General features: G+C 37.6%; 1 protein-coding gene across 1 annotated transcript in view; it reads right to left on the bottom strand.

Annotated features, from left to right (window-relative positions):
- Positions 1 to 13,812, bottom strand: part of LAMA2 (laminin subunit alpha 2) — a 356,269-nt gene that overhangs the window by 135,738 nt on the left and 206,719 nt on the right. The window contains 3 exon segments of the mRNA XM_032185008.1: positions 1,808 to 1,914; positions 6,285 to 6,496; positions 12,844 to 12,930. Coding sequence (XP_032040899.1) covers positions 1,808 to 1,914; positions 6,285 to 6,496; positions 12,844 to 12,930 — 406 coding nt within the window.

Raw genomic sequence — 13,812 nt, 5'->3', positions numbered from 1 at the left:
TTCAAGGATGGATCTTAACACTTTGCCTCTGGAGCTGATTCTTCTCATGAACTTGTAACTTTGGTTCTTGAATCATTAGAGAAGGAACTTTTGCTCTGCTGAAGGCCATGAATATCCCACTGATTTCACTGATGTATTACCCATACATGTTATGCATACTACTTTTTTTTTTTTTTTTTTTTTTTAAAAAAAAAAAAAGTAGCACAAAAGATTGTGCTGCTCTTGGACTTATTCTGGTATTTGACTTCTGGCCTGTATTGATATTTGCACTATGCCAAATCCTGGATGTGGGAAAGTACCCTGAACGGCAGCCTATTTTCTGTGTCTGTGTGTTCCTCGATAAGTTCATGTATTGTAGCACATTTATTTAAAGGGGGAAAACAAAGCAAAGCGAAACAAAACAAACCAACCAAACTAACAAACAAACAAAACCACCACACACCACAAGCAAATATGAGGTTTCAGCCCATGCAATGCACACGGTTTGTGATTACCGGAGTAGCAGGCCGGTATGCGCCCCGTGGGCACCCACTGGCACTGCCGAAGCCCCATCTGCGAGGGGGGACTCGGATCTGCTGACTGCTTCGTGCATTTTCTTTCAATTTAGGCACCTGTCTGCTGATTTCACAGCGTTTGCCCATGAATCCTGATTTGCAGATACATCTTCCTGACATATCACATTGCAGTGACATGGATCCTAATGCACTGCAGCCACAGGGTATACAAAACAGCTTTTCTGGGGCCCAGAAGTAGCTGGGCTTTAAGAATGGAAAGTAAACACTGTTAGAAAGTAGAGGCAGTGAAACTACACTGAACAAAGCAGGAATACACAGGAATAAAGGCAATAGTAAACATAGATTAATTCCAAGCAACAGACAATATTGTATTAACAAGTCTGATATATTTTATATGTATGCTATACTATGTGTGGCAGATTTTATTGATACCAGTGATTTGGTATCAAAAGAGATGCCAGAAGAGAATGTTCTCCCCTGGAAAACCACGTCAAAAATTATGCAGCTTAAAGGGTGAAAATTATTCTTGTGGTTTTTACAGAAATATTGTGTATATGTACAAATATATGTGCTTTAAGTGTGCAAATAAATATGTGCATAGGGTGTTCTGAGGGCAGGGCCTAACCCATGAGTCCTCATACGGAAACAGAGAAGCATACAGACACTTATAACATATTCCTTAGCAACCTAAAGAAATCTGTGAAAGTTCATGAAAAACGTTTTTTTTTTTTTTTTTTTTTCCAGTGATTTATGTGACAGCAAAACAGCGTCAAGGCAAAAGGCATTTTCACCAAAAATTATGCAGTATTTGGACAATACAAAAAGAATCCCTGAGAAAAAAAAAAAAAAATAGCAGAATAATCACAGCAGGAGTAAACGAGCTTTTTGCTTTTTTGAATACCAGATGCTATCAGATATTTTGCAACTTTTTTCACGGAGGGATTTTTACCCAGAGGTGCAATACTTTTAACTAATTTATATTGAAATTTCAAAATATGAAATGTACATACCATACAAAAAATGCACTTATATGTATAGTGAGGCTTAAAATATATTCATTGCATACAAAAGGAGATTTTTTGTTCTGTGTTTTGTTCTAGAAAAGCTTTGAAAAATGTTTTAAAAACAGCCATTTTATCTTTCTCTTTGTACATAAGAACAATTCCTATCTGTTCTTTACATGAAAAAAAAAAAATCAACAAAAAAGAAAAAAAAAATCCGGAACCAGACTGTACTTGGTTATGTCAAGCAGGGAAGCAAATTTAAACAAAACATCACTCCTCATCACTCACCTTGCACATGTCACACCGGCGACCGATCACGTTGGTTTTACACTCACACTGGCCTGTCTTGGAGTCACAGATCTCCGATATGGATCCATTGATGTGGCAGTGGCAGGCTACAGACAGATAAGGAGAAGCTGTTAATGTATTTCTGGAACACGTATGCTACTGAAGCTAGCTTTAATAGCCAAATGTCTACAGTGCAGCTTTTGCTATCCTGAGGAACCCAAGAAAGCAGGTCTGAGGAAAGCAGGTGACAATAAACGTTTACCTACTCACAGTAACGTGGAATTATGCTCCCAGTTATTGCCCTGAGAAATTTTGCTTTGACTTCATAAAACAACCTGCTTTCTACGCACCTCTCAGATCAAAAGAGGATGTTTAGAGAACATTACTGAGTGTGTAATGAAGAAGTTAGAAGGTTTCAGAAGAGTAACAACTTTGCCTTTATGCTTTAATAAGTACTAAATTTGGGGGCAAATGGGGTGGTGGGGAACAAGGGGTGCTCTCAGTCTCAGAACAGCCAGGTCACTGTCCCAAAACTTGCAATGGGCAGGGTGACACTGAGGGGAAAAAAAGGGGCATAGACTCTTCCCCATGGTCTCTATGGGATTTAGCTATGGTAGATACTGCTGCATCAGCTGGTCCTGCTGCCCTGGAGTTCAGCCCATATGTCCATATGCTGGGTGGGAAGAGAAGGAATGAGAAGAAGATTGCCTCCAAGTGCCTTCTTATGGAGCAGTAACATCCTCACTCAAACCCTGGGCTGTCACATGCATGACCCTGGAGTACAGCTGAAAAAGAGACTGAGCATTACCTGCTCCAATACCTGACCAGTACCTTTGCCCCTGCAACAGCATCAGAGCTTGAAGAAGAAATGTAACCCATCTGACCAGCCTAACTTGTCACAGAACTTACCTAGGGATTTAAAACAGCAGTGAGAAGGAACTGCATTTTTTTATTAAAAACAACAATAACCACCAACCACCACTGCTTTTAGTTCCTAAATGCTCACGTGTTGGGAGAAGATAAATATTTGGGAAGCGTTCTGTCACCCTTTATACCCTTTGACCACAATTCTTTTGGCATGTAGAGATTAGAAAAATATCTTCAGCACTCAAAATACCGAAAGGAGGGACACAACTGTGTGTCACGGCAACTCTTGACTGTTCAGGCACCAATTCCATTAGCAGGAACTAGTTCCTGTGTGTCCTTTTTTTCCCCAGAGGGGAATGAATCTACATCTCTATATTTATTACCAATCTACTTTGTGAAACAGGCTGCAATCCAGATTTTCCCTTCTTGCAGTGCCCTGACATGTGTTGGTCTTTTTCTTAACTTGACAACTTCATTTCAAGAAACACTTGAGAGCTTCAACAATTAACACATGGTGGTCACATACTTGCATGTCACAAGGTGCCACTAGAGACAAAACGGTTATGTTTTTTTTCTATATAGAGACTATTACAAGAGGATATTCCTCATGACTTCATTGGACGTACTATACTGTGAATTGAAAGGATCTTTTTTCTGGTTGTCTCCTCACTTTTGAGGTATTATGCACAAGCTACTTCTTTTGTATGAAGGTGACTTTATGGCTTGCCAGTCTGTTCATGTCCTTATTTCTCAAATATTTGCAAAGATATATCTTTGAGAGCACATAACAACAATATAGTACAAAGATAAACATACAATAAACTAAAAAGAAATAAATAGAAATATTTTGGGCTCTCTTCTCAGTCTGGTAAATGATGTTCGCCTCTTTCATCCTGTATGTATTCCTCTTCCTTACCAACTAACATAATATTTATGTTTTAATACTACTGATAATCCAAACTGTGCACAGCAATGACTATTATGTATACACGTTTAGAGTATCTTCCTAATTACAACGGTCAACAGTGAAAGATGATGTGTAAGCCCAAACACAGAAAAACACAATTATCAATGCAAATTAACAGCTAGTATTTCACCAACTTTTTTATACAGATCTCAAAAACCTAAGTCTTTCTATATTGAATCTTTTCAGTTATCAGGAATATGAAATCACAAGAATAATAAAAAATACTGTTTTTATAAACTGAGCGTAATACTATATATTACTTCAAATGACATATCATATACTCGATATAATTGTTATATATTCTTATAATACAATACAAAGAAATTTGTCTTACTTTCTCCCAGGATGATACTGGTTAAGACCTGTCTTATTCTCTCTTGATTTGTATAAATATTTGAGTCTGTATTTATAATCAACCTACATGCTTATTCCCCTCCAAGAGTTATACCTATGCACTGGTGCATAAGCACACTTGAATATTTCCTTTAATTCATCTCATGTTACCTAGCTCTACTACCATCAGCACAACCTCTAGCTATTTGCTTCAGCACACTGTGCTGTTTCACACCAAAAAACAACCTACAAGAATCAAATCAAATAAGCCTAGGACATTTGCTCTGTGTTCTTAGATTTATAATTTTGTACAGATACACCAAGAAATTCAGAAATGCTATGGTGATATAAAGTTGTACTGTCATTTGAAATGGTTAATGCACATGACGATGGCACTGTACTGAGAAAGAGCAAGGAACATTTCAAACAATAATTTGAGAGCAAAATTCATGCTTTGCAATACTCTTGGATTTGGCTTTTTAATAAGGAATGAAATTGAAAACAACAAAGTAAAGGCACAGTCCCACTGATATTGTAGCTGCAGGGCAAACTTCATGAAAGTCGGCAAAGGAAATAAGAAAATCATATGCAAAAAAAGAAAACCCACATGAAAGGCAGAGAGTAGATGAATGCAAGGTAACTGTGAGCACAAGGCTATGAATACATTATAGGGCTCTCTTTGTCAGTGATACTAACAACAAAAGCAAAGCTTGTAATTCTACATTAAATATGTATTTATTTTTAATACTTGTTATTTTTAATTGTATGCTTTCTGAACTCTCTTCATATTACATCTCTTTCCCATGCAGCTGCTGCTGCTGCAGAAATGTTTAAAGTAACAGTCCTGTCGATGCCTCAGGAATGGTGAAAAGCTACTGGAAACAATGATTTTTGAAATGCACTGCTTTTTAAATCACATTATGGACTTAACACCCTAACTTCTATGACATCATTTGTCATAAATTATTAACTAGTGCAGAGATTGTCCAACTTTTATCCAGCACTGTATCAAGTAGCTATAAAAAGCATTTACACAGGTATGTGTATCCATGGCCATCTATCATTTTACCTGTATCAGTGCTTATTAGCCTTAGCTGAGAAACCTGGCTATGTTCTGCATCTCTGTGGTTCCCTTCTAGTCTTAGGTGGTCCAATGTTACCTTGTATACTGAGTATCAAACTGCAACCCCCTAGTAGAGCAAATTTTGGAGATGGATGCCAGTGGATCAGACTTCTGTGCTTGCAACATACCCTGCAAGAACTAGTCCCGGTGTTCCTACACACACAGCACTAAGACAGTGCTTATCGCTGATTTTTACTGGCATAATTTTATCCTGATATTAAACCTTCCTACTCAATAGAGTGGCTCTGCATTTATTCCAATGAAAGAAGAGAATTAAATCCTAGTGACAGTGAAATAAAATACTCTGCTTTTTCAGGAGATCTTATAATCTGTTTTATTCCATTCCTCAGAATGAGGTGGAAGAGTACGTGGATGTTTTTAAGCTAAAAGCACTTGTTCTGTTTAATAGCTGTGTTCTGAATTTTGCCAGCTAGGACTCAGTGGGAGATACTGCCTCCTACAGAAGCAAAACCTCCTGCTCCTACATGTGCTCTCCATGATTTCGTGCGATCACAGTGTAGAAAGCTGACTCTGGAGCTGGGGCTTATAGTTTAACAACATGGTACAGTGGTACAATGGTAGCTTGTTGCAGTGCCAGGAATCCTTCTCCACAGAACCTTAGAAAATTCAACAGGACCTAGTAGTCTCAACCTTGCAGGAGAGGGGAGAATTGTGTCCTGTAAGAGGCAGCAGCTTCCGACACTTACTGATGTCATGTGGGTGGGAAGGAGGTCCCAAGTTTTGCCAGATTTGGACCCTACAGTAACTGAAATATCCTTCCTTCCTCCCTTCCCTCCTATCTTTCCCCCCTCCTTTCAGCACCAATCTCACTAGTTAATGAGATTTCGCTGACTTAGAGCATTTCTATTTATTTGTATTTATTTTTGTAGATGTGACATTTAGCATAACCTTTTGCATCCACGCAGCGCTCCGTTCTCCTAGGTTTGTTCCATGTCTGCTTCATTACTGCTTCAACTACAGCAGGAAGCTTTGTAATAGGTTCTTCCTTCTGTTTATTTTGAAATCTCCCTTTCCAAACGCAGATGCAAGTAAAGCAGTATTATTAGAGGTATAAGTATACTATATCATTTCTCCTGTGCACTCATACATAAGTGCATTCTTCCTCTCAGGAACACAGATACAGAATAGATCAATTCTGTCAGAAGCAGTAAAAGTTCATGACTTACGTTGACAGTTCCTTGCATCAAGAGCATCGCCAAAATATCCATCAGCACACCTCTCACAATATTGGCCTGTTGTACCTGGCTTACATATCAGGCAAGCACCAGACAAGCTGTCACAGCTGCCAGGAATGGAGAAGTCAAGGTTGTCATTACACTGGCATGGTTGGCATGATCCCCCTGGTACTAGAGGCTGTCCAAAATAGCCTTCTGCACACCTAAGGTAAAAGACATCAGAAGTTATGACCATTAAGTAATCCTCTTATTAGAAATATTTAATTTTGTTGCCTCACTAATCACTAAAAATTATTTGATCTTCTTTCAAATATTTTTAAGTGTCTTTTTTCTCTCCCTCCTTCTCCTTTTTAACAACACTGTAGATACAGTACCAGCTGAAATCCTGCCAGTTCTGCTAGTAATTAGATTTCAGTGGAAGAAAAATCTTGTCACTGGTACTGAAGACAAGACAAAGCATAATAAGAAATCTGTCTATTGGTGCTCTAGAGGAATTTAGGTCTGTGTTAGATTGGCTTTGTATTTCAGCGCTTTATGTCTAGATATTCTTCTGTATGCATTTACCAGAAAACTCAAATATTTTCTCCCTCCCCCTTAAAAACTTATTTGGTATAGGAAAATAGGTTTGAAAGTAACACAGACATAAAGTTATTTACCTAACAAGATGCTCCCCTAAGCCTTTCCTTAATCTACTGCACTGTCATTTAATTAATGGATTACTTTACAACTGCTAATTGTATAGGCAGGTAGCAAAAAGATTCTTTATTATCATTGGAGCTATGATGGTGTGTCCTATACCTTTCATATTTTAACAGAGACATTTAAAAATATCACCTTCTTTTCCACCTTGCCTACTAGCAATTTTCTGTGAGTACCATGTAAAACAGGTTGGTGAATCTGACTGAACATGAGTGTGTATTTAGAGCAAATTTCTACTCATCTCACAGCCTATTTCCTATTTATATTCTGGTCTGCTTTCACTTTCTATTACATTTGCTCACACTTCACAGTAAGAGCAACTTGTAGATAGTGAAGAAAAAGAAAAAATACTCAGTTCCAGCTAATGAAGTTATTCATGTTCATCTCAGATGAACTTCAATTAACGTAAAGAAGGCAAGGCACATGAGCCACATGACATAAATTAATGTTTCCTGCTATTTTAAGTAAGTTCAAACGCGGCTTTGATGTACACAGATATCTCCTCTGCTTTGTACTGGGTGGTAGGGTCGAGAAAGGATTTTGGGTAGCATCCTAATACGGAAAAACAGAGCTCCACAATGCTTTCACCCTTTTCCCTTTATGCTTATCAAGTTAATCCTTTTCCTCGCATCCAGAATATCCCATGAAACTTGCAATCAGATCCCAAACAAAAGAGCTTGAACATTCATTAAATATTATTCAATATCTTTAGTAAAAATTATAAAAATGGATTAGAGACTAGTAAGGAATTTATAGCTAGAACTAGTTGAACATTATTTTTGTAGTAAGATGCTAATCAGGGTAGGATTATTTCTGTTCTCTAAAAATATCCAAAATGCAGACCACAGATGAATAGGTTATACAAATAATCCAGTGGTTTGGGTGCATATAAGCACTCAATTACATGAGTACAATTTTTACCATCTAGCCCACCACTGTGCTTTACTCCCTTGGCATAGCCATCTATCACAACTACTTCCCCATAACAACAGTACATCAAAATCTTGTCATTAGAATAATTCATGCATTTTATTTTCAGAACCTGTCACGAATGTAGCCACATATTGCACTCCTTGTATTCCCAGCTAAGAAATAGATATTTCTTCCTTGGATGGAGAATATCTCAGCAATAATAAAAAAAATAAATAAATAAATAAAAAAACTGATTTTAGACGCACTTTTGCCAAAGACAACTTGACTTTTTTTTTTTTTTTTTCCCAGAGATGACATCTCAATTACAAAGACTGTGAATCTCTCAATATACGTAACAATTAATAGCCATGATTTAGCAAAGCCTAAAAATAACTGGATAGTTGATGCAGAATGTTATTTTAAGTTAGATAAAGTGCTAAGTTCACCCGTGCTTTGCTGAGATCTTTCTAACTGCTTGCAAATTTGGCATAAAACTTTATCTTTTGATACTACTAATCTATTTAACTTCACTTGATGTCTATTCATTTTCCTCTTCCCCTTTCATTTAGGGGTTACTTCTGTATCTGATAGCATTCACAGAAACTTACCAAGCAGTTCACAGAAAAAAATCTCCAGCAGTCTGTGAGAAATGCACTGCTAATCATTCTACTCTATTAATAGCAGGGAACCTTGATAACTTTTTTTTTTTTTCTCAACAGTTTAGATTTTGCTAATTAAAATTAGCAAAACCCACTGCCATCACATACATTCTATTTAAACACATACTTATTTCTTGAATCCAGATTCATGATGATCAGATCTTGAAAGCAGGGGCAAACCAGTTAAACTTTAACAGAACACTGTATGCACATATTTATGTGTAAATTCATCTACTCTTTCTCCCACTTCTGAAGCTGGAGGTTAAAAAATCCACTTTCACTATTTTCACCTTTTTTTCCCTTAAGGACATTTCTACTTCAGCTACTCTGTCCAGACACAAAGCATTATATGTTTGGGAAAATCCATATTGAAAAGACAAAAATTTATGTGGCATGGAAAATTACATTTATGCAACAGAGAAAACACTTATCTTATAAATTATCACAAGGTACAATGGAACACTCCTGAGATGAAAAAAATACAAAGCAAAGCAAAACCAAACAGAAATAGGAGTAAAAACAGGGAATAAAGACATTCAAAAATGTTTCTGTATTTTTCTCTCTTTCCCTCTCTATGTTCACCTTCAGCATCAAATGTAGATGTGACCTGTGACTGTTTTTATTTGGCATAACTGGTGCCAAATACAGGGCTAATATATACATGTATGTGAATATATGTGTACTGGTTCTGGATGGGATGGAGTGAATTTTCTTCACTGCAGACCATGTGGCAGTATGTATATGCACACAAGCACTATTGTATACATTTCTTTATGTTTATTTGAGGAAAACAAACAAACAAAGCAAAGTTGAGACTGAGTTAATTTAGGCTGCAAATACAAACACTTGAAAGTCTGGAACTACTATTTTTACAGTTGCTTTGAAATTTATGTGCATCCAACCTCTGTACGAAACTGGGGAAAAGCCCTGCAGAGGAATAGCCTGTGAATGTGCAGTTAAAAACTTAACTCACATGTTATTGTCGTATGATCAGTCATAAATATATACCTTGCATTTTCTAATGTCAGAGTGCCTAGCTTTGCAACCTGTAAATAATCCTGCACAACACATTTGGTTTATAAAATCTCCTGAATGTTTGATTTTTTTTTTTTTCCCCCATCAGCACTGCAATACTGGCTTGTACTTCTAGCACTAGGGAAAAAATTATGTTAGCTAGAAGCAGCACCAGATTGAAGCCGAGGGACTCACAAGAGACTGTGCCTGGTCGCACTGTGTGCTAGATCTGTGGAACAGTGGGGAGAGGAGGAAGGATGCAAACCAGCTCATTCTTTTCTTCCCACTTTAGTTATACAAAACTCTTATATCCCTTTCTAAGAGGAAAAGGTTGCTCAAACTGTATTCATAAATGAAGGAGTACTAAAGGAGAAGTTAGATTCACCCATTTTGTTTAATTCCCCTAAAGCTTTGGATTCTTGTTTGTACCAAGGCTACATAGTTGGCAAATGCACAGCAAAATCCTGTAAATATGATGGGCTCGAATCACATTTTTGACACTCATACACCTGCACAGAGTTAGGAGATTGCCTATCCTACCACTGTGAAAGTGGGCAGTGAGCAAAGGAAGAACATCAATCTCATTTCTTGGGGAAAAAGAATAAATAGAGAAGTCAGGCTTTCTCTACACTTAAAGATAGCTGGTAACTCCCCACACAGCTTATATCTTCAATTATTTTTGTGGATTCTGTCAGGAGCCAGACCCCTCAGAACTTTGAGCAATTTTGGCAACATTTTTCTGAGAAGTCCAAGTGACAGAAGCAGCAATTTTTTTGACATTTTACAACTCAAGCGTTAAAAGAATAATAATAAAATCTTATCTCCCTAAGGAGTGAAGGATGATTTTGGAGGCAAAGTAAGTATAGTAATAAATATATTCACTTATATGACACTTTGGACTTCATGATAATTTAGGACTGTCCAGTTAAAGAATCATGTGGCTCAGATCAGTTGTCACTTTGCAGTTGCTAAAATGACCAAGAATTCCATGTAAACACTTTTAGCAATTATACAATCACTATTAATAGCAAAAGGCAACATGCTTTCTTCTGTTCATTATTATTGACAGCAGTGGGCATTTCCAAGCAACTTGTTACAACTGAAAGCAAATAGTTCTGTGAGCATTGGAATTAATGGCTTAATTTCCAACATATTTATATCCTGTGGTTACAAGAGTAAGGGCTGATTATTTACAGCAGGATGTTGCTATACAGCAGTGTGCAATCCCTCAGGCTACAGCACTGCTTTTTCCTTGCCCTGTGAAAGTTTTCTTAAGAGCAGGACATTTAATATTCTTCCTCTCTCTCCTGTTTAATCAGGTGTGAGTTCACACAGTATTCTTTCTCTCCTTTAGCTATGACATGTCCTGATTTATTAACCTCTATTCAGCCACTTCTTCTCACAAAACTTTCAGGAACAGTTACTGTTGAGACCTCCTACCTTCTGTCAAATTTGATTGAAATTGACCTACAAGTTCAAATGTTTCTGTGGGCAGCCAGACAGACATGCACAAAAAGATCACACTAGCCTCATTTCCTTAGGAAATCAGGCTAAAAATCGAAGCCTGCCACTTATTCAGATTTTCTCCTATTGCATCTACAGCCTGTGCTCCACTCAGAAATAGCACTTGTTGCTAATGGAAGCTGTCAATGACCCTGCATTGACAAACTGCCACCAAAGTGCTCTTGATGTGATTTATTCCTGCCATCATTAACTTCACAGCCCACTAGCTGAAAGAAGGGTGATGACTTCCAAGACAGACAGGAAAAGACAGGCAGAAATAGTACTCAGCAGGAGCAGACTCAGTGATGATGGGTGGAAACAGGTGACAGCCTGCACTCTCACTTTAGGACAGATATAGCACAATAGAGGATTTAAAAGGAAGTAGTTGTAAATGTGATTTGGAAAGACAGGACTAGATGGTGACTCACAGCATACGACCAGGTTTCTGCTTTCTTGGTTGGCTCTTTCTTTTGGTTCATTCCTACTTTTCCCCATCTCAGCCTGAATACTCTAAGTCTTCATTCAGAGGCCTTATCTTTCTAGGGTTTATGTTGGAAAATTCTGCAAGCAGCTTGTGGAAGTGCCAAATGACAGAAACCCACTAAGATACAGAAATGTCATTGTTTTCATGCCCTAGAACTATCTATCCAGGTGCTAGACAGTTATCTGGCTCCCCCAGTCCCTCTTAAGAAGGTGCCATTTGCAGGGTCACAAGGGACTAGGATCACAGAGCCAAAGCTAGTGCTGATTCGTCATGACCTCCAAACAACTAGGAGAGGTCCCCTGGCATGTTAACTGCTCTTTAAAGCTGTTTTATCCACATGGAATCTGAAGGGAGGGAAGGGCATGCAGACAGTGACAATATCTCTTGCCTATGTAGTCTCACCTCCCTGTGGAAGGGGGTTCCCAGGAGCTTAGCACTAGCACTTCCACTCTCCTTCTGTTTCACTTAAATTCTGTGTGTGATTCTTTCAGAATAACAGGATACAACAAGGAACATGGAGCTATCAAAGGAGGAACTTCCTCTCTCACTACTAACATGTCACTCAGACCTGTCATAGCCAAAGGAAGACTACCCATAAATATATATATATACACATATATATTTAATTTACCTTTTTGTATAGGTAATAAGAAAGTGTATGAAATATATACTGAGCTTTTCTATGCATTTGACAAAAAGAGGTCCTTTGTTGTCCCTAACACCTAACTTGTTGCATTTGCTAAATAAAGGCTGCAACAGGAAACCAAAGCAACAAAAATATAAAATATTATTTTATAAATAATATAATAAAATAAATAACTTATTACCAGGATTGTATTTTGGTTGCATATTAACTTTTCAAAAAGAGGCAACAATAATTTATTGAATACTCAATTCACCATGCTCTAATCATTCAAATGACAAAAAGAGCCAAAATAATTATAAAAATCTCAAAAGGCTTACAAAACAGGTAGAAGAATAATTTTAGAAAAAGATTCATACTTCTCAGCAAATGCTTCTTTGAAGCTTTGTACTTTACCATAAAGCAATAAAACAAGCACTTTTTTCATGTAAAGGATGGAAACAAGGATAAAAACTATAGAAGCATGTAAATACATGGATATAATGTTAGAGGAAGATGAACAGAAATTACTTCAGTGTGATTCAGAAGACAGGAATGGGAACAAGAAGGGGAGGTAGCAAAAAGAAAGCAACTGTTCCATGTAATAAACACTTTTGTTTCAGATCTCATACAATTCAAAGCATCAGGCTTGCTTACCTTTCACAACGTGGTCCCATGTACCCAACTGGGCACTCATCGCATATTAATCCACGGCTTCGGTCAAAATGGCATGTCGGGCTAAAGCTGTATTGTTGATATTGGGCAAGAAGAGGGACAAGGAAGAAACATAAAGAAAAGATTGTCAGCAGCATAGTTCTTGTACCACTTCAGAGATCATTAATTTGCAAAACAGTGCCCAGGAAAAGTGATTCTGGTCTAGTACGTGGGGCTTAAGTTTGACTCCAGCAAATAAAATTTGGAATGACTGTGCTATTTCTGCAACACTGAATATAGAGAAACAGATGGCAGCATCCCAATAGCCTGTTATTATGGGACTTGAGCCTGCCACCGAGTGGTCTGGATACCATTAAAAAGGCAGGAATGTACATCTGTTTGTTTGTGCCCCCAAAGGCTTGGCAAAACAATCTATGCCCGAAATAAATCTTTCTGAAGGACAACTGATTTGAAAGCTCAGTTAACTTTGTGTATAAGGGACTGGGAAAGGAACCCAGTGAACAAGAAAGGGGAGGAGCAAAAAGGGAATTATCTGGCACAGCTTCCCAGCGAGTTTGTCTGAGTAAATCCAGTGCCAATGACCTGATGCACCAGGCCAGACCAGCACACTGAAGCTTACAAATATCCTGCAGAGTAGAGAGCTTTTTCTCTTTGGTGTGCTCTACTTATTTATAGCTTTTTAAAAATATATTATTATTATTTTATAAATTGGGATAGCATAGGTATTTGCAAGCACCGCCTCTCTGTGACCTTGTTTAACTCCAAAATGTGCTCCTTTCATTTTTAGCATTTTGCTTTCTACAATCCTTCTCCCTTAACACAATTCTGTGAGGAAACCTCCTGACACTTCAAAAGACACTGCACAGAAGAGGCAACCTGCTCTTCTATCATTCTGAAGTTATCATTAAAGAAAGAGAAATATGAGCACCTTTACAGGGCTTCATTTAAATA

The sequence above is a fragment of the Aythya fuligula genome, chromosome 3 (genome assembly GCF_009819795.1).
Source record: "Aythya fuligula isolate bAytFul2 chromosome 3, bAytFul2.pri, whole genome shotgun sequence".
Lineage (NCBI taxonomy): Eukaryota > Metazoa > Chordata > Aves > Anseriformes > Anatidae > Aythya > Aythya fuligula.
Note: the sequence above shows the minus strand (reverse complement) of the source record. Positions and strands in the feature narration are given on the sequence as shown.